Source organism: Bos mutus, chromosome 20 (assembly GCF_027580195.1).
Source record: "Bos mutus isolate GX-2022 chromosome 20, NWIPB_WYAK_1.1, whole genome shotgun sequence".
Lineage (NCBI taxonomy): Eukaryota > Metazoa > Chordata > Mammalia > Artiodactyla > Bovidae > Bos > Bos mutus.
Genome location: NC_091636.1, coordinates 2,531,460 through 2,559,231, shown reverse-complemented (window position 1 = coordinate 2,559,231; position 27,772 = coordinate 2,531,460). Strand labels below are relative to the sequence as shown.

Genomic DNA, 27,772 nt, shown 5'->3' with positions numbered 1-27,772 from the left:
AAGATAACTAGGAAGATCCAAATATTTTATTTAGAATATAAAAGCATACTTCTAATAATCCATAAAGTAACAAAGAAATAAGAGACTAGAAAATATCTTAACTAAATGATAATGAAAATAAAAGATCAAAATTCATGATATACAGCTAAAGCAATGCTTAAACCAGAATTTATAGCTTTAAATGTTTTTAATTAGAAAATTACAAAAAGTCTAAAAATTAAAGAGGTGACACTTCCATCCAAAATTTGAAAAGATGAAGTAAAATCAAAAGTATAGGGTAGAAAATAAGAAATCTTCCTCTCAAAAAACTCAAGAAATAAAAAATAAACAAAAAAAATTTTTTTAATCAGTGAAACTAAGAGCTGATTTCTGGAAATAATTAAGAAAATTGATAAATATCCAGTCAGTCTATCAGGGAAAAAGAGAAAAAGCAAAAATTATCAAATGGATGAAGTTGGGGAAAAGGTACAAACTTTCAGTTATAAAAATAAATGTCATGAGGATGTAATATATAGCATGGTAACACTGTACTGCATATTCAAAAGCTGCTAAAACAGTAGATCTTGCCAAAAGTTCTCATCACACACACAAAAAATGTGTAATCATGTACAGTGATGGATGTTAACTAGACTTTTTCTGGTGATTATTTCCCAATATATACAATACCGAATCATTACATGGTACATCTCAAACTAGTATGTGGCAAGTGTACCTCAATTTTTAAAATAGGAAGAATGGAAGAAAGTACATCACTGCAGATCCCATAGACATTAAAATAATAATAATGGAGTATTAGAAATAACTTTATTAGTAAATTTAAAATTAGAGTCATCCTTGAAAGACATAAATGATTAGATTTGATCCCAAGTGCAAGAGGAAATAGGAACAGTTCCATATCAATTAACAAAATTTCATTCATAATGATAAATCTTCCAGGCCCACTGGTTTCGCTGATGAATTCTATCAAACTCTAAAGAAATAATACCAGTATTACACAGACTCTTTCAGAAAATAAAGGAGGCAGAAACACTTCTTGACTCAATTTATATTTTATGAGGCCAGTATTACCCTGTTACCAAAACCAAAGTCATCATAAAAAAAAAAAAAACTAAAGACAAATGTCCTTCATGAACATCAACATAAGATAAAATTTTTGCAAACTAAATCTAACACTCTATAAGAGAACAATATCATAACCAAGTAGGATTTATCCTAGGAATATAAAGTCTGTTTAACAGGAAAATCAATTAATGTAATTTATTACATTAGTAAAATGAAAAAGAAAACAAAGTTCATTTGAGTAGGTACAAAAAAAGCATTCAAAGAAATGTATGCCCCATTCATTATAAATAATCTAAGAAACAGAAGAGAACTTCACCAAATTTATTATCAATGATAAGAGGGATTAATACTGTCTTTATGTACAAACAGAAACAAGGCCAGAATATCCATTCTTATCACTTTTGTTCAATACTCTACTAAAGGTCCTACCAGTGGAAGGAATAAGGAAAGAAACAGAAATAAACAGCATGAAGATAAGACATAAAACTGTCTTTAGGTGACATTATCATATAAAATAATCCTAGCAAGTCTACCAAAAAAAGCTATTTAAACTATTAAGTAAATTTAGTAGTCACAGGACACAAAGACAAAAATCAATTCTGGACTTACATAGGTATGATAGTAGAGAATAATCAAAATTTATAATAGCATCAAAAATATACAGGAATAAATTCAATAAAAGATTTTTAACAGCTGTGAACTGAATACAGTAAAACAAAAATTTAAAACACCTACATGAGTGTAGCAAGATACCATGTCCATGAACTGGATATTAAGATGGCCCAAACTGATACACAGATTGAGGCAACCTCAATCAAACTGGTGAGTTTTTTAAAGAAATTGACAAGTTGATGCTAAAATTAAGACAATAGCAAAAGATGCAGAACACAAAACTATTCTGAGAAAGAAGAACAAGACTGAAAGACTTAAATTACCTGATTTGAAGACTTATAAAGTTATAGTAAGCAAGACAGCATAATATTGGCATAAGGATAGACATTTAGATCTATGGTACAGAATAGAGTCCAGTAACAGACGCTAGATTTCTATGGTCAACTGATTTTTGACAAAGGCACAGAATAATACAAAAGGGAAAAAAGTCTTTTCAGCAAATGTTGCTAGAATTTGATAGCTATATGTGTTGGGGAGGAGGCCTTATTCTTCTTACCTCACATCATTCACAAAAATTAATTCAAAGTGGATCACAGACCTGAACATAATAGCTAAAATTATTGAACTTTTAGAAGAAAAATATAAAACCTATTTGTAACTTCAGTTACACAGATTTCTTCAATACAAAAACCATAAAGCCATAAATAAAAAACTGAAAATGCAGATAATCAAAATTTACAACTTCTGCTCTCTGAAACAGTTAAAAAGTTTTAACAGTTAAAACTAACTCTTTAAAAGTTTAACTCTTAAGAGTTAAAAAGACAAACGACAGATGGGAAGAAAATATTTGTAAACATGTATGTGAAAAATGGACTGTATACAGAATATAAAAACACTTAGAATTTCAATAAGACTATGTACAAAAGAACAAACAACCCAATATAAAAAGGGGAAAAAATGTGAACAGACATTTCACAAAGGAAGATATAAGAATGGCCTAAAAAAGCACAACTTCATTAATTATCAAGGAAATTCAAAATACAACCACAGTGAGATACTATTCCTATATACCCAGTAGAATGGCTGAAAGTAAGAAGACAATATCAGATGATGATGAAGATGTGAAGCAATCTTAATGGAAATGAAAAATGGTACACTTCATAAAATAGCATAGCAGTATCTTATATTAAACACATATTTCTCACATGACCCCACAATTTGTCTCATGTATTTACCCAAGAAAAAGGAAAATTTAGGTACAAAGACTTGTCTGCAAGTGGTCATAGCACCATTATTCATAAGTCAATAAAAACTGGAAGTGTAACTTAAGAGGTAAACAGCTGAACAAAGTAAAAAGAAAACCATACTACACAATACTACACAGCAATAGAAAGGAACAAAATATTTACATATACAAAATATTTGAATCTCAAAAGCATTATCCTAAGGAAACAAAGTCAAACACAAAAGATCTCCTACTGTATAATTTCATTTATATAGAAATCTAAAAGAAATGAACCATAGTGACAAAAACCAGTGGTTATCTGGACCAAGCATTACGGAATGGAATTGAAGGGCATATGAAAATTATTTACAGAGTGAAAGAAGTGTTTTCAATCTTGAATGTGCTGTTAGTTACATGGCTATGTATCTGCTAAATTCATCAAACTGTACACTCAGGAAAAAAAAAAGGAAAAAGATATTAAAAACTCTTAATACAGACAAGCAAGGGGTTCATTTTTCTAAAACATAAAGAGCTGTGAAAAATCAATTTTAAAAAACCTAACAAAACAAATGAGCCAAAAAATGAGTAATTCTTTTTACAGAAAAAGACCAAACAGTTCTTAAATAATGTTTAACATCACTAATATGAGAATGGTAAATTAGACTGAGAAATCATTTTTCACCTGTAAGACTGCCAGAAATTCAAAAGTTTAGTAATAACTGTTCTGGGAAGACAATAAAATGGAACTCTCATAGACTGCTGATGGACAAGTAAATTGGTATAGTCCTTACAGAGAATAATTTGGAAATATTTATAAAAATTACAAATACATTATTCCTATCTCCCAGAAGTAGTTTTGCTCTTGGAAATTATCCTACAGACACACTTGCATAAATATAAACTGACAAGTACAAAGTTAATCTGTACAAGTACAGGTTAACTTTAGTATACTTTAGTATGCTGTTGCTGCTGCTAAGTTGCTTCAGTCGTGTCTGACTCTGTGCGACCCCACAGACGGCAGCCCACCAGGCTCCCCCATCCCTGGGATTCTCCAGGCAAGAACACTGGAGTGGGTTGCCATTTCCTTCTCCACCGCATGAAAGTGAAAAGTGAAAGTGAAGTTGTGCAGCCGTGTACGACTCTTCTCGACCCCATGGACTACTGCCTACCAGGCTCCTCCGTCCATGGGATTTTCCAGGCAAGAGTACTGGAGTGGGGTGCCATTGCCTTCTCCGACACTTCAGTATGCTTTAGTATTAACTTTAGTATTACTATAAAGTAATTTGTAAAAGTACAAAGTTAAAACTAATAGCATTAGTTTTAATAGCAGAAGATTACAAACAATTCAAATGACTCTCAGCAGTGGAGAGAACAGTTAATTAAATCATGATACATTAAAAAAATAAAATATTGTTCATCTTTAAAAAAGTATTCTCCATTTGAGAATAACTATAAAATACATTGTTAAATGAGAAAAAGCAAGGAGTAGAACATGAGTGTGGTATGCCACATTCCATGTAAGACTGGATAAGAATTCACATATTTATTAACTGTATATGCAAACAGAAAATTTTGAAAGATGCAAAACTAGCAAGAATCATAATTTGTTAGAGTGAAGAATAGGAAGACAGATTACAATACTGAAACAGAACACATTTTAATTTCTTTTTTTCTGGACAATGTAAATATAACATCTCTTCAAAAGTTAGGTGAGTTAATCAAAATTTGATATGAAAACTAAGAGAACAGACACATTAGTTATATGTAAAGACAGGTCACAAACTTGAGGCAATATTCACAATTTAAACAACTAAAAGATTAGTGTTAAAACATTGTAAAGCACTCCATCAGCAAGAGAGAAACCAATAAACCAAATGATGAGGAGAATGAAAAGTCATGAACATATATATCACTGATGATGACAGCAAACAGTCAATAAACATAAAACACTAAACATCATTAATAACCATAGGAGTGAAAAGTAAAATATGTGTGAGGTATATTACCTCAACTAGCCTGACAAAAAGTTTAATATTATGAGCTGTTGGTGAGGAACTGGATCAAAATGGGTGGGATATAAAGTAGTATAATCACTGTTTGTAAAATATAGTTTGGCATGATCTACTGAAGCTATGTAATGAATACATATAACAAGCTTTACCCATTGACAAGAAATGCATCAATAAATTGCAGCACTACAGCAGTACAAATGAAGGAACTATATCTATAGCACCAATATAAACTCTCATACACAACACAGAAAAAATGAAGCAAGTTGTAAAAGAATAAATACATTTTGATTCTATTTGTATAAAGTTCAAAAATATGCAAAACTATGCATTATTTTCAGATTATATATCTATATGCGACTTAGCAGCAGCAGCAGCAGCAGTAAAACTATGAAGAAAAGGCATCAACTGATAAACAGCAAGCATTTTCTGCTGGCAGAAAAAAGGCAACAGCGAAGGTTGGTATTGACCTGCTGTTTAAGTCATGTGACGGTGTTTTTACTGCTACTATATCAATACTTAGATGTATTTGATATTTAATACTTTTCAAAACTCTACTAAAGAAAGAAATCAATCATGAAGATGAAATGCTATGAAACAACATGCTAGTTCTCCCTCGTTTAATTCATAACAAGAGGTATGGAAGAGAACATTTAAAGAAGGCTATTTCTCTATCCAGACCCTCAGCAGTACTATATGATTCAAAAAGCAAAACAGAAAATGAACAAAAGGCATTTTAAGATGACATCTTGTAAACATATACAGGATAATTTTCAAAGAATTTTTTTAAAGAGTTTAGATGGAAAAATCACTGAAAGTTTGACTATCATCACTTACTACTCACTTTCCAAACAAGATAAAATCAACAAACATGAAAGAAAAAGAAAAACATCCTTGCACTATAATTAAACTGCCTTCTATTAGAAATATATACAGCCAGTTCCATTCTCATAAGTCATCTCATATAAAAATCTGAAAAGTGTATTTAATTTCCTATTTTCCAGAAAGGATTTAAGGACATACACAGAAATAAATCTTTCTTCAGTAAAGAATGAAAAATAAAGAGGAAATTGTGAAACTAAAATATAATAATAAAAAAAGCCATGATGAAGGCTAATAAACAAATATAAAACCATGATGAGGTCTTACGTAACTTTTAACTGGCCAACATTGGGCTCAAAATTTTTAGTCAGCTATAGCTAAGAAGGAAACATAATTACTTAAAAGACAGTTATAAGTTAATAAACTCTACTCAAAGATCATCATCAGCTTTTTTTAATACTGATTCCAGAGAGAAATATTCCCTGCAAATCTTCTAAGAATTAAAATCATCAAGCCACCAAAATACCCAGAAGGTTAATAAAATTAATTGATTACTAGAAGAACAGAAATTGGGGAAATAAATAAAAATAAATTACAATAAAATTATTAAATAAATTGATTAATGAAGCTACTTAAAATTCAACATAATACCCTAAATAGTCATATAAAATGTACTGACCTTCCTGAATTGCCATGTCCACAGTTACTCTGGAAGCTGAATGCAGAAGTTTTTGGTAATTCTGTGCATTCTGATCAAACAACTGTACAAGAAGAGTACATGTCTTTTCATATTCACATCTGCTAACAGTGCACAACTGCTCCAGCTGCTGAAATACAGTGGTGGTGTCATCCAGCGGGTCATCTAAATTATCTCTGCAAATACATAATAGGAAGACAGACAACATTAGAATGAGACATACTTCTACTCACCACAAATAAATTCTATTTAAGTTAAATCAAAATTCTATCATGGATAAAGAAATAAAAGACACTGAAGGTAAGATGTAAAATGTCTATAACTGAAAACATGATTACGTATATAAAAGTACCTAAGAAACTATATGAAAGCTACTCGTATTAACAGGTGAGTTTACAAAGTTGCTAACATACAGATCAATATACAGAACTCATTACCATATACTAACATAAACAAATGGAAATGTAAATCTGAAAAATATTACCTTCGAAAGGCACCAGAAAACTTAAAATACTAATTAAATCTTAATTAAAGATATGTAAAGATTTAAAGACTGAATACTATAAAACCCTGACGAAAGAAATAAGAGCTAAATAAAAGATAAACACGCTTATTGCCTGAAGACTCAATATTGCTGAGATGTCAATTCTTCCACCAAATTAATAAATTATACAAATTCAGTGAAATCATAGTCAAAATTCCAGAAGGACATTTTCTGTAGATACTGACAAGATGATCCTAAAATTTAAGCAAAAGAAGAGCCAAAATAATTTTTAAAAGGGAAAAGCAAGGTGGAAGACTCACACTACCTGATCTCAAAGCTTCTTATAAGGCTACAGTACTCAAGGCAGGGTATTAGCAGGAGAAACATACAGATTAATGAGAATAGAGTCCAGAAATAGAACCATACGTATGTGATCAATTAATTTTTGGAAACAATGTAAAGACAATTCAATGGAGAAAGGAGAGTCTTTTCCACAAATGGTGTTAGAGATAACCAGTTTTCAATATACATAAAGGAAAAAAAGGGAAAAAAAGAACATGGAGACTTACCCTGTATCATATACAAAAGTTAACTCAAAATGGATTATGGACCTGAATTTAAATTCTAAAAGTATAAAACTTCTAGAAGAAAAAAATTAAGGATAAATTGGACTTCATCAAACTTTAAAACTCTTGCTCTTCGAAAGGCTCTGTTAAGGAAATGAAGAGGCAAGCAATGGACTGGAAAAAATATTTGCAAAACACATATGATAAAAAGACTTGTGACCAAAGTGGACCAACCTCTCAAATCTCAATGTAAGAAAACAAACAACCCAATCAAAAAATGGGCAACAGATTTGACAGGTATTTTACCAAAGAGTATATAGAAATGGTAAATAAGCACAAAAAGATGCTCACCATTATTAGTCATTGAAAGTGAAGTCGCTTAGTCGTGTCCGACTCTTTGCAACCCCAGGGACTGTGGCCCACCAGGCTCCTCCGTCCGTGGGATTCTCCAGGCAAGAGTACTGGAGTGGGTTGCCATTTCCTTCTCCAGGAGATCTTCCCAACCCAGGGATCGAACCCAGGTCTCCCGTATTGCAGGCAGATGCTTTACCATCTGAGCCACCAGGGAAGCTCTATTAGTCATTAAGGGAATGCAATTTAAACCAACAATGAGGCATCCCATCTATCAGAATGACTAAAAGTTTTTAAAACTGACTGTCAAGTGCTGATGAGGATGCAAAGCAACTGGATCTTTCATAAACTGCTGGTAGGAATGCTGAACGAAATGGGCACTTTTGAAAATGGTTTGGCAATTTTTTTTAAAGTGAAATACACATTTACCTAGCAACCCAGATCTCACACCTAGGTATTTACCCAGGAGAAATAAAAACTTACATTCATACAAAAATCTGTATAGAAACACTTAAACACAAAGAATCCAAAAGATGAATGGATTAATAAGCTATGATATATTCATAAAATGAAATACTATTCAGAATAAAAAGTAAAGAACTACTGACATAAAATGGAAAAATTTCAAATGCATTATGCCAAGGGACAGAAGCCAGACTAAAGGGCTACACACTGTATGATTTCATTTACGAAGCATTCAAAAGAGGCAAAAATTTTAGGGAAACAAAACAGATTAATAATTGCTAGAGGCTAAGGATCGGGAAAGGTCTGACTACAAAGGAACCTAAAAAAACTTTCTAGGGTGACGGAACTATTTTATATTTCGATTGTATCATTAGTTAAACACAAATGTATACATTTGTCAGAATTCACAAAACTGAAAAAGGTCAAATTTTACCACAGGTAAATTATACTTCCATTTGAAAAAAAATTCCAAGATGCAGAAGATGAAAATTCAACAAAAACATTTAGTTTTCAATACCTCACAACTACGGCAACAGATTCCAAGCGAGAAGTGATAAAGGCCTTCGTGATTTCTGGTGCATAAGTGTCTAATAAGTGGGGTTCAGTTGATTTCACAAAAGGAACTGATGCTACCATCCTTTGCCACAGAGTTAATAAATAATGAACACTGTTGGGAGCAAATTCCCAATGCTACAAAAAAATAAAGCAAATGTTATTTAAACTGATACCATATCTTCCTAGAATAAGAACTCCAGAGGCAAAATAACTAAACATACATTTAAAACTAAACTTATTCTGATTATAACACTAATGAACATTTAACATAGCAAATTTTAAATCTTTGTGAACATCCTTCTAATCTTCTTTCCATGAATATTTTTTAAGAGCTGATATCATGTGGAAAATATGGTTTTAAAACTTCTCCCCAAACTTATAAAAAGAATTTTTCCAAAACCTAATCTGTAAAACTTTATTTTATTTCTCCACATAGATTTTTCCACAGTTTCTCAATTCACTCTTTAATTATTAGATAATCAGATGGCCTCTAAATTATTATTATAAAATTTGTTACAAAGAACTTTTTCCTAAAATCTTGCAATGAATATTTTTAGCAAAGTGCTTTAATAGACTTTTTTAAAAATCCCTACCAAATCTTATCAAGAAAGTATTCTATTTACAGTTTAGCATCAACAATGTATTTTTACTTACCTGTAGACTAGTAATGGTAAAATTGGCAATCAATCTGATAACTTCAGGATATTCTTTCACCATAACTAATTCTCCTAGCTGATAATTTGTCTTTAAACGAGCCAAAAATCGACAAAATTCATGATAATTACCTGGATCAGACAAACCCTAAATTATGAGACAAAAAGAAAGGCTATTTTAAAAACTTAAAAATAAACCAAACTAATCACCATCAATAAAATTCCAAGAGTATTTTACTAAGTTTCAGTGTTTTCATGGGTACTTACTGCACTTTGCATCAACTGGGTAGGTATCAATTTAAAAAAAATGATTCCCACTGGGCTTAATGTTGTCATAAATGATTAGTAATAAGGAATTCATAGTAGAGGCTTCGGAGGAAGCTTTGACCATGATGACTAAGTCAAATGTTTGGTAACCATTATATCACCCAAAAACTTTGCATGAGAGAGAATTGAGAGACAGACAGAGCAAATGTGTATGTGTGTATTGTGGGTTAGACAGAAGTCAGTACAAGAGCTGAAAAATATGTAAGATGGAAAACAAGAATGGCTCTTGAAATCCTAGAAAAGAGCAATACCACTACACTTAGATTAAATGTGTACACATAAATAACAGAAATATATTTTAATTCAACAAGTATTTATTGAGTACCCACAGGCATGATGTTCTCAAGCAACTCCCTGTCTCTAAATCATTCATATAAACTGCTGCAATGTACAGCAGAAAGTTTAACAAAAGTACTATAATATATAGACGGAACTCTGGGAGAAGGACAGGTTAAAACGAAAGACCAAGAAAGGTGTCCCCAGGGAGCCCCCTGAAGACAGGATGTGTATTATTATCTTTATAGTTTGAGAAGTTTGTCTCTCCCAAAAGTTATTAACAGCCAAAAGACTTAGATAAACCTCCTTAAATCATCATTTAATCTTTTAAAATCTGTACTTTCACTACAGATATAAACTAAAGTGAAACAAATTTTATCCAGACACCCAAAATCACTAATTAAATAATGGCTTTGCAATTCTCTGAAATGAATATTGCCATTGAAGATTTGCAGTTAACATAGAGTAGATTTAAAAATCTACAAACTCTTACTGCCCACAAGAGGACAAAAAGATATTATTTCATAATTTAAAGCCACTTATTTCAATATTAACATCCAGATTTATACTGTCTTCTAGTTTAGAATACAGATATAACTCTAATCACTTCAGTAATTTAAGAAGTACAAGCAAAACACAATGGTAAAAAAGCAGAAACATAATAAAATATGCAACTTCTATTCCTATGGGAAAAATAAAAACAACACAGACATCAGTCAGGAAAACATGTACTTTTAAAAACTGCCCATTTATACTACAGACGAAAGCTAAGAAAGAAGACTGTGATATGTATTTTCTTCCAGAATCATAACCATGTCATAAGTTTATTATGCACCTTTCAGCAGAAAAACTGTATTTATATATGCTAATGTTAATTAAATTACTTCATAAATACCTGAGGGTTTTCAAGTATCCTTTTTACTCCCTTAATTAAATTACCAAGGTACTTGGCACGTTCAGGACTGCTAAATAAGGACCTTCTTGTAGAAGCAAACTGAACTAAACAGGAAAGTGCCTGAAAACAGGAACAACAATTCATTTCAACTTTAAAAGTAACTGTGGCCACACGACAGGAACACTAGTTTTTACATTAAAATTTTTAAAATTTTAATGATGAAAAAGCATTATAGAATCCAAAAAACAATATAAACTAAATATCATTGATCATTACCACCATCCATAAATCTTCAATCCCACCATTAGAATTTCTGTTTGTATATAAAATTCCTCTAATATTTTTGTATATTTTTGTATATATTAGATATATTAGATACACCAGAGCAGAGCCAGGATCTGAATACACTCAAAAGGCTCCCAATTGCTGTTGCTGCCTAAACCTTTTCAAACTGATGAACCAGGTGCTTCACCAAAATGAAAAAATGAAAACATCGTGTTGTTGCAGAATATGTTTAGGAAATACTACACCAAATGCTCTGCAGTATCCTATAAGTAGGAAAAAATCTGTAACTTTATTTAATCTAGCATGTCCCAAATATATCTGGTGACAGACCATCTTGCCCACACCATTTATTAATATCTTGAGAACAATTTGGAAAATGTTCCTGAAACAGTTAGATAGCCTATAAAAATTCTCACAGATTATCTATCCCTGGCCTAGTTATCTTCTTTAAGTTAATACTTTATTAGACAATTTCACTACTCAGGTTCTTAATTATCCTACTGGAATTCACTGAAGCCTTTCATTTATTAATTGAGAGGCCCCAAACTGGCCCACATATGTTTTGTTTTGGTCCACATATGTGTATCTGCCCACTTATAAAAAAACAGAATTATCTGTCAATATCTAAATATTTCAGTTAGGAGATTTCACACAAAATGTCTGGGTCTCAAGGCAAGGATGAGAATATGGGCAAAAATCAGTTTAGATGTTACTCGGTTTGTCACCGTCCTTAATGTTAAAAGCAAAAAAACACAAGCAAACAAACATCCCAAAAAACAAAACTTCTTTCCAATGTGTAGAATTAGGAACGACTAATACAGTTAAAAATATGTAGAGATTTGGGGCCAAAACCACTGAGTTTGAACCTCAGCTCTAAAATCTAGAAAGTCACTTAGGCCATTCTGGGTCTGTTGACTTGTTTACACAGTGAGGATAACAATACTCACCTTGCAGGGCCACTGTGAGAATGAAGTGAGGTAAGAATCGTATGATACGGCATGCACAGTAAATGGTAGCAACACTCTCTTAAAGCAGTTTTCCATTCTACTTTTTAAGCACCAGTAGCTTGTTTGTTTTATCCCTAAACATAACTGTAAACATAGCATGAAACCATGGTTTTTTTAAACTACAGAAGGCTGAAGTTCTATGGTACCATCTAGAAACATGAGTGTCCTGTGAAAACCAGTTTAAAAACCATCCCCTTAATAAAACCCTCGTTTCAAGAGCAAGCATGTTTTTAAGAAGGAGAGGGGGCAGTGTTTTTGTCAACCTATTCCTCCCTTCTAGGCAATGACATATCTAAACAAACATACCGCTCATATTTAAATCAAACTTTTTTTTTTTTTTTCAGGAAATGACAATATAAGAATCCTCCAATTTTACTTCTACAAGCTTAGATATTAAAGTGACAACTTTTTCTTTTTTTTTCAATCTTGCCTGGTCTCTTTTTTAGATTCCACAAAGATGGAATCCAGAATCTCAAATTTCTATGTAACCAAAGAGTCTGAATTTTTTAGCATACAATAGAACTTGATTCAAAAAAGAAAATGAACAACTGGAGTGATGAACATAAAACCAAGTGAGCAGATACCCCTGGTTTCTCATTTGGAGACATCTGATGGGGGCTGCATGGCAAGCCTGACATGGAGCCACGCAGTGAAGAAAGAGCTGGAGAGAGGTTAAGAGAAGGGAAGGCACCAGGTGGTGTGGCAAACTGCTGGACTGAGTACCAGAAGAAGAGCTGGGGACTGAGTAGGAAAAAAGATCTTTAGAGGTTGATAGGTTGTCTTGGCTATGGGCATGAACTAAATCACCAGTTATGGGTTTTGGGCTCACCAGTGAAATGGCAGGAACTATGGACTATAAGTAGAAATTGACAAATAGGTTAAGCAATACATATCCCAGATTGATGGTGTTAAGAATTTCTTATGAGAGGTAAACTCAATCAAGAATATAAATAAAGTAAATATGTACCACCCTGAGATAAATATCACAGGTACTTTTAAATGAAATAATGAATGAGTTTTACTTACTAACTGAGATAGGAGTGGTGGAAGTGAATGATACAAATTAAAGAAAAGATCCAATGTTTCTGGTTCCAGGAAAACTGAAAAAAAAAGAAAAAATCTAACACCATTACTTTTCATTCAGTGATATTTAGCACAGTAAGACATTATCATACAAACCAAGAACTCTAAGACCTCAGCATGTAGCCAATCTTTATTTCTAGTTAGGCTAATTCCTTTTAAATTTCTAGCTATTTCCCTTTGAAAGATGGAAATAATACGAAGATAGAATTAGATCAGATGCTCCTTATTTCTATGTAGCATTTACAGTTCTCACTGAGAGAACCTTCTCACTGTTTTCATTTATATTAAAATAACATAAACATTTAAAAATTCAAACAATATCAAAAAGTAAACAGTACTAAAAAGTACACAGTAAAAAAGAGCAGTCCCCTACTCCATTCTGACTACTTTTCAACTCTTAGCTATATTTACGGAGAAGGCAATGGCACTCCACTCCAGTACTCCTGCCTGGAAAATCCCATGGATGGAGGAGCCTAGTAGGCTGCAGTCCATGGGGTCGCTAAGAGTCGGACATGACTGAGCGACTTCACTTTCACTTTCATGCATTGGAGAAGGAAATGGCAACCCACTCCAGTGTTCTTGCCTGGAGAATCCCAGGGACGGGGGAGCCTGGTGGGCTGCCATCTATGGGGTTGCACAGAGTCAAACACGACTGAAGCGACTTAGCAGCAGCAGCTATATTTAAATATGTTTCCAAATGACATGCTGTATGTACTGCTGCTGCTGCTAAGTTGCTTCAGTCATGTCTGACTCTTCCTGACCCCGTGGACTGCAGCCCACCAGGCTCCTCCGTCCATAGGACTTTCCAGGCAAGAGTACTGGAGTGCGTTGCCATTGTCTTCTCCGGCTGTATGTACTACATGTTTTTATTTGACTGTTTTTAGATATCAAATGAACTTGTTACAGAGTATGTCTAATCACTCACCCCTCTACTCCCACCACTCTTCCTACAAACCATCTTCTCTCAAAAATACATCTACTATTATAACAATTTGAGATTAAGTCAATTCTATGCATTTATTATGACTACGTAAATAATTCTAACAGCTGAGCCAAGTAAACTATGATTATATCACATTTCTAACATTCCCTGGATTTAATCATACCATCTTTTTTGTACTTAGTTGTATAGACAGATATCTGTCACTAATTCTTTCCAAATGCTCTGACAGATGTGTAAAATGTTCTTCATGCTATTTTCCACATAGTAAATAACATTAAAAAACTTTCATTTCCATTTTCCCACCCTTCCTCCCAGAGCCTTCTTCAACTTAGAATGACTGTTCCCAAATGTGTTACATAATTATCTTATGTCTGCTGACTGTTTTCTTGTGTTAAAGCTTTCCAAAACCCCATATCCTCTATTTTCTTGGCCTGTGTATCAAGTAGATTCCTAAGAGCAGGCACATAAAGGATAAATTTCAGAATAATTTACATGTCTGAAAATATTTTTATTCTCTTATACTTGATAATTTCAGTCTAGTTTGAAAATTATTTTCCCTCAGAAATCTGGGGATATTATTACTCCATTGCCCTCTTGCTTCCAGTGCTACTGTTGAGAAGTCTAATACTATTCTTGATCCCAGTCCGTTATAGGTGACTTTGTTTCTGGTAGATTTTAGGATCTTTATCACTTTTATTCTGAAATGTCATGATTATGAAGTTTAGTATATATTTTTCTCATTCATTATGAAATGATGTAACTGGGTACTTATTGGATCTTTCAATCTGAATATTTATGTGTCTCAGTGCTGAGAAATTTTGGTATTGTTTGCAAATTTCCTTCTGCTTTTCCTGTCCTTTCCTGAACTCCTAATAAATGCCAAGCCTCCTAGTTTCATACTCTAATATTCTTATATTTTTTTCCTCCTATAAATCTCTTCCTGCTTTTTTTCATTCTACTTTCTAGGATATTTCTTTAACTTTATCTTCCAACTCTTCTACTGAATGTTTTATTTTGGCAACTTTTACATTTGGAACAGTCTCTGAACTTCTGTTTTTGAAACAATATTCTATTCATGTTTCAGGAATGCATTACTTTTTCTTAATCTCTCTGAGGATATTAATTAACCCTTTTGGAAATTTATTTCTACTCTTCACTTTGTTTCTACTAACTCTCCCCTTTAAAAATGTTTCTTGAGATAATTAGATTCATATGCAATTGCAAGAAATAATACAGAGAGATCTTATGTTTTATTCACCCAGTTTCCCCAAATGGTAAGTTGCTACAAAACTAAAGCACAATATTACAATCAAGAAAGCACATTGATAAAATCCACCAATCTTATTTGGCTTTCCCAATATTACATGTATTTGTGTGGGTGTTCGTGTGTGTTGGTATCTGTGTATTTAGTCTGCGCAATTTTTACAACATATGTTGGTTCATGCATTCATCACCACTATCAAGATACTAAGTTCCTTTTAATTGTTTTAGTCTCTGATTTCCATATTAGAAGTTTTTACCAAATGTATGGTCCTTCTCTACTGTATCTGATACCCTGGAATATGAAACCTCTCCAGTTTAATTTCTCAAGGAAAAAAAGCTCTGGTCTTGGGAACTGAGAGGGAAGTGCACTTAGAGAAGGGAAAAGGGCAGTCACAGAGCAGCACAGATGGTACAGAAGGCCCCGGGGGTGTCTGTGCAGAACACAGGCTCTTCACCGAGCCTATCAGCCCCACTCCCCGATCTGACTTCAACAGGAAAACCCTACTGTCACCATTTTTCCAGGATGAGTAAGAGCATATGCGTTTGCTCCTTTTTGGTATCCCTCTCTGTAAAAAAGTAAATTGCAATTCTGCTTTGCTAAGTTAGCTACTCTAATTCACTCTCTTCATAACTTTGAAAAAATGATGATATCTCTTGCCAAGTGTTATACCCTCTCCTACTCTGTTTATCTGAAAATTTGAAAACAGAACTCTTCATTTCCCTACCTAAACTTATTTTCCTCCAACGATAGAGCTGTCTTCTCTTTTTTCCAAAATCAAAATATGAGGTAACTATGAATTAAATTGAGGAAAACAGATTTCAACACTGGGTATCAGCAGCTACTTTGGGTTACAATTTTTTAAACTTTTTGATTGCCAAGTAAAAAACAGATAATTGCACATAATGCAACAATATTGCTTAATCCTATGTCTTTTATGTTGACCATTCCTTATACTAAACTTTCTTCTTACTTGCTCTCCAAGTCGTTGGAATCTGTACTGTGCAAAGATCATCGGCAGATTCATCTGCTGAACTGCCAATGAAGTCAAAGTTAAGGCAGTTGAGGACCAGCTTCAAGACTTGCATTACTAGATTTTGTTGATCCTGATCCTGAAGGTTTAAAGGCTTGGCCAATATCTGAAAAAGGTTCAAAGTCAAATAAAATATTATGAAATATATCAATTAAAAATTTTTACTCAATCTAATTTAAATAACTTCAGTGCCAAATTAAAATTAGTTTAAAAAAAGAAAGAAATAAAAAAGAAAAGAAATTGCAAAGGGATGTTGCGGTAATAGACTATTCTCAAACTTAATATTGTAAAATGGGGATAACAACCTTTCATTATTTAAATGCAAAATGGAGGTCACCTTTTACAGTTGTGAGAAGCAACTTTAGGACAAATAGTTTACTCAGCACAAATGTATAAATGTACAGGATTCATTAGCTTAAAGGAGCAATTGGAACAAACTGAAAATACAATATTCTTCAAGAAAAAGTGGGGGACTTCATGAATAAACGATACACGTTCAGCTAACAAAGGTTCTCAGAGGCTGTTTGAATATGGAGGGACAGTCGTAAGCTTCTGGAGAATAATCCCGACCCCTCTCAAAAGTCTCAATTAGTTTCTGCAATAATGTACAGTAAGAAAACAAAGAAACTACTACCCAAAGACAAGTTATCAAACTACCTTTGGATCCTACTTTATTATATCCCTATTAAATAAAAGTGAATTTTTTGGAACTGTTTAGATTTGTGCATACCTACTCTTCATGGGGTTGCAGAGTCCGACACAACTTAGCAACTGAACAACAACTGTACTTAAAAGTATCCACAATAACTCCTCAAAAGGCAGAATGGGGTACCAGGGAATTCATCTGAAATTCTTCTGAAACAGGGTGCTCAATTATTAACTTACCTCTTTTAGAAGAGAGCATGCTAGCACTAAAATGTCCTTGAGAGAAGTATCACGAAATGAGGTAGCTATTTTCCTGTGTTTTGCTGAAGGTCTAGAATAATCAACCTAAAAAGTTCAAGATGAATTTATTTAACCAGACTTACCAAACAGCAAAGAAAAAGTTCACTATGTTACAAAGAGTGACATCAATGATCAAATAATCATAAAGTATAGGGCTAGAAGAGCTTTAAAAATCTGCTAGGGTAAGTTATTTGTTCAAGGTTACTCAAAGAGCTAATAATGGCAGAGCCACAATTAGCATCCCATGTTTCTGGATTGTTTTAGTTCAGTGCTTTTTCTGCAAACTATACTGATCCTAAAATTAAAAACAAGAATAATATTTCAGAGGCATTATAAACACACATTATAAAATAATAGATAGATACTATCAACTCCTGAGACATGTATATTTTGCATTGGGGAAGAAACAACCTCCCTGGTCCTCAGACTCCATCTATAAAAAGAAAAATTTCTAAGATAATCTTAAAATTTTTATCTTCTGTGAATCAGTAAACTGAATCAGCTACAGAAAATTCTTGCATATGAAAGTGATATTCCTATATATACCAGATGCGTATGTCACTGATTCATATATTTTGATATTCTTTAAAAAAATCCCAAGGCATAAATTATAAATAATCAGAAATTTGATTTATTACATAAGCCACAATATATTCCTTCTGAATATTTTACTAGTTAATAATAAGTAATTTTTAAGAATAACTTTACCAAGAATAGTTGTTGAGCCTCTAATCTAAAATATAATATGGCAAAAAGTATGATATTAATACCATTAATATTTCCATTTATCACCAGGAAACAGCAAATAAAACTGAAGTCTGATACTCTAATGATTTGTTAATACCACAGGCAACAGTTGCTATAGCGTTCCTTTTGCTATCTGAAAAATGAAAATAAACCATTTTCCTTACTGATGTTTATATTTGAAAAAAGCAGTGGGATCAAAATTGATTATCTGATACTTTCTAAGCTCCATCATACTATACTTAGATGCCACACTTACTCACAGGAACATGAAACATAACAGAAGTCCAAAGTGACTACAGAAAGCAGTTACTGGGATCTCTATCCATTATGCAATATTTAAATTAGCATTTGCAGCATTTCTCCCTTTTTTAAAATCAAACGTCCATCTGTCTTTTAATAGGTATGTTTCTTCAGTTTCCCTCAATATATAAAAAAATTTCTCAATACAAATTAGTAATAACATATACCATTATTACAATCTCAACTTATGTACCCTTCACATATTATTTCACTAAATCCTCAAAACTAACTTATATTCACATATGAGAAAATTAAAGTTCATAGGCACACCATATCTGTAAATGGGCTTCCCAGTGGCCCAGTGGTCAAGAATCCACCTGCAATGCAGGAGACACAGGAGATCCAGGTTCGATCTCTGGGTCGGGAAGAGCCCCACTCCAGTATTCTTGCCTGGAGAATCCCATGGACAGAGGATCCTGGAGGACAACAGTCAATAAGTTGTGAAGAGTCAAGCATGACTTGAAGCGACTTAGCACAGCATGCACATCTATAATACAGAGGGAAGAACCCTGGGTTTACTGAGCACTTGTACATACTAGGACTTGTGCTACTAATTTACCTAACTAATCACAGTGCGACCTTCAGAAAGTGTCATTCTCACTTTACAGATAATGATACATAAGTTTAAACACACTGAACAAAGTAGTAGGCAACAGAGCTAAACTACAAATCCAGGTCTTATTTCAGAGTTACCTTCTAGGCACATGACTTAGCAGCTACAACAACTATAGCAACAACAACAAATACATTCTACCTGGCTTACTCATTTATAGATGTTCAATGTTTTTGAGAAGAGGGATTATGTATCCATTTTCTACTGTATAACTATGTTTCAAGAATACTGGAGTGGGTTGCCACATCCTCCTCCAGGGGCTCTTCCCGACCCAGGGATTGAACCTGGGTCTCCTGCATCTCCTGCACTGCAGGCAGATTCTTTACCACTGAGCCACCGGGAAGCCCATTTACAGATATGGTGTGCCTATAAACTTTAATTTTCTCATATGTGAATATAGGTTAGTTTTGAGAATTTAGTGAAATAAGTAGTCTTAGCTGTTAAAAAAGCAAGACAACATAAAATTCTAAATTTTTTGGATGTCTCAAGTTTAGATCTTTTTCTTAAAAGACACATGTTACTGATCCTGCATGAATTTACCTGGCTGACATTTGACAACTATAATATTTTATCTTCATTATGGATTGTAGATCTCCCTATTGCCTGGTTCAGAAGTACTTAAGAAATGATAGTTAAAATTGTTAATGCTCTAAAACTAGGCTGAGTAAAATGTCTCTGCAGAAGCCATGTATTTTTTATCAGAAAACCCAATTGCACTTCAGAACTTGAAGCTTCTTCTGAAAAGGTATGTACTTGGTTCTACACAAGATAAGCCTGGAACACCTTGTAACAGGAAGTAAGGAAATGTCCAAAGGACGGTGCTGCTGCTGCTGCTAAGTTGCTTCAGTTGTGTCCGACTCTGTGAGACCTCATAGACGGCAGCCCACCAGGCTCTGCCATCCCTGGGATTCTCCAGGCAAGAACACTGGAGTGGGTTGCCATTTCCTTCTCCAATGCATGAAAGTGAAAAGTAAAAGTGAAGTCGCTCAGTCGTGTCTGACTCTTAGCGACCCCATGGACTGCAGCCTACCAGGCTCCTCCGTCCATGGGATTTTCCAGGCAAGAGTGCTGGAATGGGGTGCCATTGCCTTTTCCTAAAGGATGGTGAGTAAAGGTCAAATGAACAGAGATGCCAGTTTGAAAGGGCTTCTAACAGCCAAATTTGGGAAAATTTGGACATCAAAATATAATGTTACTAACAAACTATAACACATTAAACAAAGTTGGAAACCAGGAATCTGTGCTGATAGAAATAACAAATGAATAAATTAAAAATTTAATGAGGTATTAATAAGGTATTTTCAGAGTATAAGGTAACTCCCCACATAATATTTATTACTTACAAAGGAAAAAAGAATAAATTTACAATTGAAGAAGCCTGGTAGAGGCTATCTTAGTCAAGTGACCAAATGTAAATCAGATCACATGCTCCCTGAGAGGAAACAATGAGAAAACCACAGTATCAGCACATCAGCCTACCTACAGCACTCAAAGCCAGCCCTCTCAGCCAGCTGGGTCAGGACCAGCCCCAAAGCCAGCACCCCCGCGGCAATCCCGGATCAGCCACAAGAGGAGGGCACATGCAGCCCATACAGGGGAGATAGAGCGCCCAGAGCAACTGACTCCAGTGACCAGGGAGACTGTGCCAGAGGGCCCCACAAAACACCTTTTATCTAAGACCAATGTTTCAAAACCAGGAGATGTAGCTGATATATCTACTACATAGAAACAAACACAGACAGAATGAGAAGATGAGGGATTACCTTCCAAATGAAAGAATCAGACAAAACCCCAGAAAAGGAACTAAACAAAATGGAGATAAGCACTTAGCAGATAAAGAGTTCAAAGTAACAGTCAAAAAGATGCTCACCAAAATTAGGAGACAAATGGATGAACTCAGTGAGAGCTTCAACAAAGAAATAGAAAATATAAAAAAACAACCAATCAGAACTGAAGAATACCATATCTGAAATGAAAAATACACTAGAGTGAATCAACAGCAGATTAGAGGAAGCAAAAGAATGGATGAGCAATCTGGAAGTCAGAGTAGTGGAAACAACCCAAGTGGAAGAGTTAAAAGAAAAAAGAATTTTTTAAAAAATGAAATAGTTTAAGGGACCTCTAAGACAACCACAACTATATTAACATTTGCATTATTATAGGGGCCCCAGATGGAGAAGACAGAAAGAAAAGAGCACATAACACACTTGAAGCCATAATTGCTAAAAACTTCCCTACCTTCAGTACCAAAAAACAATCTGAATAAAAAATAGGCTGAGTACATGAAAAGATATTTTTCCAAGGAAGACATACAGATGGCCAACAGACATATGAGAAGATGTTCAACATCACTAATCTTCAGGGAAATGCAAGTCAAAACCACAATGAGATATCACCTCACATTTCTCAGAATGGCTATTATTAAATAGACAACAGATAACAAGTGTTGGCAAGGATGTGAAAAAAGGGGAACCCTTGTGTTATTGGTGGGAATGTTAACTAACACGGCCACTATGGAAAACAATATGGAGGGTCCTCAAAAAATTAAAAATAGAACTACCATATGATCCAGCAATTCCACTTCTGGGTATTTATCCAAAGAAAACATGAGTTACAATAGCCAAGATATGGAAGTGTTTATTAATAGATCAATGAATAAATAGTATGTGGCATATATACATCACAATGGAATATTACCCAGCCATTTAAAAAGAATGAAATCATATTGTATGCAGTAACATGGGTAGACCTAGAGGGTATTATGCTAAGTGAAATAAGTCAGACAGAGAAAGACAAATATTCTATGATTCCACTTACATGGGGAATTTAGAAAACAAAGCAGAAAGACTCATAGACACAGAGAACAAAGTGGTGGTTGCCAGAGATGGGGTATGGGAGTTGGATAAATAGGTAAAGAGGATTAAGAGGTACAAACTTCGAGTAATTAAATAAGTCTCAGGGATATAATGTACAGCATGAGGAATAGTCAATAATATTTTAATAGCTTTGTATGGCAACAGATGCTTACCAGACTTAAGTGGTGATCAGCAATTCATATATATATATATATATATACACACACACATACATCAAATCACTGTATTTTACACCTGAAACTAACATAATGTATGCCAGCTGTACTTCTTAAATATAAACACTTATATAAATTCTTAAATATAAACACTACATTTCCCTCTATTATAACATTATTCCATATAAAACTCATCTCCTCCTTTTGTTCTGTTTGGAACCATGTTAAATACAAAAGCAAACAAAAACAGGTGAGGATGTGCTCAACTGCTGAGCTCATAAAGGCACTGGTGGGGGAAGTGTAGCTTCTGCAAATTCTGCTTTTACAGGGTAAAAACTGAAGCTAGCAAGTGAGTGCCAAGTAGCCTGTTTTTTGATGAGTCCTGCTGTGTATCCTGGAGAAGGCAATGGCACCCCACTCCAGTACTCTTGCCTGGAAAATCCCATGGATGGAGGAGCCTGGTGGGCTGCAGTCCACGGGGTCACAAAGAGTCAGACACGACTGAGCGACTTCACTTTCACTTTTCACTTTCGTGCATTGGAGAAGGAAAAGGCAACCCACTCCAGTGTTCTTGCCTGGAAAATCCCAAAGACGGGGAGCCTGGTGGGCTGCTGTCTATGGGGTTGCACAGAGTCGGACACGACTGAAGTGATTTAGCAGCAGCAGCAGCAGCTGTGTATCCATTATTGAGAAATCAATTCACCAAACTGCTTGTCTTTTATTTGTAAGGGAATAAAGGCTTGTTTTACTTTTGCATACAATTTATTTGTATGATTAATATATTACTATATACATGGAATATAAAAGAACAATTATCCAACTGCCATAGAGGACCATGTCTAATTTCCTGTTCTTTGTAGTACTTTACTTGTTGTTATTATTTTCAATAACAATAAAAGTGTTCCAACACTTAATTATCCCAACAAGAAAATACACCCCCCCAAAAAAAAGACTTGCTTATTCAGAGTTTTATACAATACAAAGTTTTACATCAAAGAAACAGCATTACTTAGCAAACTTCATGTCACCATTAGATGGAAAGGCTTACCAGGTTCATTTCCTGAGTCAATTCTGAAAGGATTATTACTCCTATTATGCAGTGTTCCATAGCACCCTTTGGAAAAAAAAAAAAAAAAAAGTTTAGCCTAAATGGAGACACATGATTGGTTCTTAATGCATAAACCAGTTAATATTTACAAGTAATTAAATTATGAAACATCACATTTTCTTATTTATTAAAATATATAGAAAAATCAATATGAGGTCCACAGATAAAAATAATTTCATGTTCATTCTTTGAAGGATACATGTAGATATATAGCTGAGTGGGAAAAAACTTAGAATTGCATACATTCTATAAAATATCTTCAGCATGCGTGACTTACAATAAACTAAACCTCAAAATATTAATACAAGAGTTTCATTTTCCTAAGACTACAAATAAGGAACAAAAAACCATTTTTAGCTCTATAAATTTGCTTGAAGGTTACTGAGATAGATGCATTCAATAAATAATTAATAAATAGCTTAGAAATTAATTTAAATCCCTTGACCTAATATCAGGTAAGGTCACTTAGGCCCTTTTAATTTTATTTAATAGTGTACATGTATTCATTTACATACGGATCTATAATGAAGGCATGTGAACTGTCCAAAGCACTCGGTAAATAAATACATGACTTTCAATATAGTATGATGTTTTAATATAATCAGTTTCCAATTTAATTTCAATAACTTCCTTCAAATCAAAATTCAGATTTTATATGGATATTACTAACAAATTACCCAACTGCAAAATCATACTGGAGTATGAGAATAACAATGTAACATCCAATTACTGTGTAATAATTTTAAAAAGCAATACAGATCCTTTTCAAGTCTTAATTTTATAGCTGGTCATTCCTTCTATTACAGAATTTCACTAACACTGGGTAGGTATAATTAAATTCAAATTATCTCAGAATAAGAAAATAAAGGAAACATCTTTAATTTTTGCATTAATTCTTTATGGCCCTTTAGGACAATCTTAACTCTATGAACTAAACTACAGATCTCACTACAGAAGCATCCATCTCCTGTGTAAACCAGGCCACTGCTCCTTAAAGTGTCATTCCCTAACCAACTGTTGGCCCATGAATCTACCGGTAGTCTGCAAACTCGATTCTGATCTGAGAATGGTTTGATACTGGTTCATGACAAAAGAATTTGCACCAGAATATAAAACAGATAGTCACTAAGTACACTGTGTAGTTCAGCTGGCACTTTTTTCATAGCAAGTCTCTCTCAACGAGGTAAGGACCATGTTGATTTACTGACATATTTATTCTGACATAAACTCCTTATCTCACTGTGGACCAGCAATCTGAATAGCACTGTCCTAGACGACAGTATTATCTCCTGGATACACACGTAGAACGGAGGGACGGAAATGTTAAAAGTATGGCAGCAAGAAGGTTACAACAGAGAAAAAAGACGTACAAAATTTCAGGCCATTAAAAATTTCACAAACCTAAAATAATTTTTAGTACAAAATTCAAAGAAGCTGTTAATACCCAAAGGAACCATGGGGTACCATTTTGGAGTATCAAAACATTAAGTCAATTGTCTTTCTCATGACTCCAGGTTAAGTGAGGTCATAATACCCAGAAAGCAAGTGTTTTTTTGGTGATACTATAATAAACTTTGAAGATAAAACATTTTCTGTTTCTTCTGGCCTTCCAAAACTGATAAAAGCACACTAAAGCCCAATGCAATAAGCTCAACTTACCAGCCACTGAAAAGGGAGCTTAAAAATTGCTAGCCAACAAGAATGATTTAATTTCATTCAGTTCATTCTTTATTTTAAAAGAAATGTAAAGTCTATTCTTGTTTACACTAATGACTGCTGAAGAACTGTGTACAATCTTAGTAAATGACAAGAGAGGGGTGCTACTGCATTAGTCAAAATTATATGTACAACTATGAAGTGAGAAACACATGTGTTACTGAATAAACTATTCCTCTGTCCTAGAGCAGATCTCCTCAGGGCTAAAAATACACTTACTCCACTGATGTTTTAGATAATCAAATATTTGTTAACCAGGACTTCAACAACATGAATAAAAGAGAAGCAGTACAGTCTAGAGTTTGATATTCTGGGGTTTCTAGTATTACAATGTACGATGGAATTACACCTTACATAGTGACTAAATTTGACAGTTACTGTATAAGCAGTAACATCTCGGAAAGTCCAAATTGCCTCTAATTGCCAATAAGCCAACACCAAACATCTCTCAATCCAAACTGCCAGTTTTTCCTTGAGATTTATAACAGACCACTTCTTCAGTAACACCAGCTAAAGTACTTTTCTTGCGATCAGGGATAAAATTTACATGAAAAAGTGTGTGTGTGCTAGGTTACCTCAGCCATGTCTGACTCTTTGCAACCTTATGGACTGTACCCCATCAGGCACCTCTGTCCATGGGATTCTCCAGGCCAGAATAATGGAGTGGGTCGCCATGTCCTTCTCCAGGCAATTTTACTGACCCAGGGATCAAACCCATGTCTCTTATGTCTCCTGAATTGGCAGGCAGGATCTTTATCACTAGTGCCACCTAGGAAACCCACACATTTAAAAGTATGTTATCTTTAAATCACAACAAACACTGGGAAATTCTTAAAGAGATGGGAATACCAGACCACCTGACCTGCCTCTTAAGAAACCTGTATGCACGTCAGGAAGCAACAGTTAGAAATGGACATGGAATAACAGACTGGTTCCAAATCGGGAAAGGAGTACGTCAAGGCTGTATATTGTCACCCTGCTTATTTAAGTTACATTCAGAGCACATCATGAGAAATGCTGGGCTGGATGAAGCACAAGCTGGAATTAAGACTGCTGGGAGAAATCCCAATAACGTCAGATATGCAGATGACACCACCCTTATGGCAGAAAGCAAAGAAGAACTAAAGAGCCTCTTGATGAAAGTGAAAGAGGACAGTGAAAGAGTTGGCTTAAAACTCAACTTTCAGAAAATGAAGATCATGGCATGTGGTCCCATCACTTCATGGCAAATAGATGGGGAAACAGTGGAAACGGTGTCAGATTTTATTTTTTTGGGCTCCAAAAATCACTGCAGATGGTGACTGCAGCCATGAAATTAAAAGACGCTTACTCCTTGGAAGAAAAGTTATGACCAACCTAGACAGCACATTAAAAAGCAGAGACATTACTTTGCCAACAAAGGTCTGTCTAGTCAAGGCTATGGTTTTTCCAGTATGTATGGATGTGAGAGTTGGACTATAAAGCAAATTGAGTGCTGAAGAATTGATGCTTTTGAACTATGGTGTTGGAGAAGACTCTTGAGAGTTTCTTGGACTGCAAGGAGATCCAACCAGTCAATCCTAAAGGAAATCAGTCCTGAATATACATTGGAAGGACTGATGGTGAAGCTGAAACTCCAATACTTTGGCCACCTGATGCAAAGAACTGACTCATTGGAAAAGGCCCTGATGCTAGGAAAGATTGAAGGCGAGAGGAGAAGGGGACAACAGAGGATGATATGGTTGGATGGCATCACTGACTCAAAGGACATGAGTTTGAGTAAACTCTGAGATTGATGATGGACAGGGAGGCCTGGCATGCTGCAGTCCATGTGGTCGCAGAGTCGGACACGACTGAGCAACTGAACTGAACAAACTATCTTTAAGTATCTGAATCATACCAAACAGGGCATGATGGTCATCCTAAGAGGCACAGAGGAACACAAAAGAGCAGATTTAAGTTCCCCATATCAAACCCTGGAACATACTGTGTGGAATGGCAAATGGAATCACTGGAACAATTTAAATTAGTGTTCCCTAGCTTTTATTTGGGCTTCCCTGATAGCTCAGCTAGTAAAGAATCCAACTGCAATGCAGGAAACCCTGGTTCAATTCCTGGGTTGGGAAGATCCCCTGCAGAAGGGATAGGCTACACACTCCAGTATTCTTGCCTGGAGAATCCCCATGGACAGAGGAGCCTAGTGGGCTACAGTCCACGGGGTTACAAAGAATCAGACACGACTGAGCCACTAAGCACAACACAGCACGGCTTTTCTTTCCTTTTTTTTTTCCAGCCCAAATACCTGAACTTGTGTATGTTATAATTTCAGTCATTTAGGTTAAAAACATTCTTGAGAAACTAGTATGACTCAACATGGTATAAGATAAAAAAATTTTTAATGTGTCTTAAGTTAGAAAACCTGCTGAAGTACTATCACCATGCTTTACAAGGTCACTATGCAACCCTATACAAATTAACTAACTTTTCTAAGCCTCAGTTTCTCATTTATAAAATGTAATTCCCTTCAAAGAGATGTAATAAGCATTAAGTTAGATAAAATACATGAAAATATACACGTGTGCATATATGCAATACACAGACTCACACAGTTAGAAATGACAACATGTATTTTTGAAACTACAAAACATAATTTGCATTCTTCAGGTTTGGAAGTTAATACGACATGATCCTCTTTTCCTGGCAATAAAAAATACAGGCTCTA

At 34.4% G+C, this 27,772-nt stretch overlaps 1 protein-coding gene across 7 annotated transcripts in view; it reads right to left on the bottom strand.

Moving 5' to 3' along the window:
- Positions 1-27,772, bottom strand: part of RANBP17 (RAN binding protein 17) — a 369,878-nt gene that overhangs the window by 315,198 nt on the left and 26,908 nt on the right. For 6 of the 7 annotated variants that reach the window (XM_070357405.1, XM_070357402.1, XM_070357403.1 and 3 more), the window contains 8 exons: positions 23,296-23,361; positions 17,497-17,601; positions 16,552-16,717; positions 13,318-13,391; positions 11,000-11,119; positions 9,503-9,649; positions 8,811-8,983; positions 6,410-6,603 (listed from right to left, as the gene is read on the bottom strand). In XM_070357405.1, coding sequence (XP_070213506.1) covers positions 6,410-6,603; positions 8,811-8,983; positions 9,503-9,649; positions 11,000-11,119; positions 13,318-13,391; positions 16,552-16,717; positions 17,497-17,601; positions 23,296-23,361 — 1,045 coding nt within the window. Of the gene's footprint in view, positions 1-6,409; positions 6,604-8,810; positions 8,984-9,502; positions 9,650-10,999; positions 11,120-13,317; positions 13,392-16,551; positions 16,718-17,496; positions 17,602-18,873; positions 19,002-23,295; positions 23,362-27,772 lie in introns of those variants that run through there. The other variant, XM_070357408.1, reaches the window with a different exon arrangement.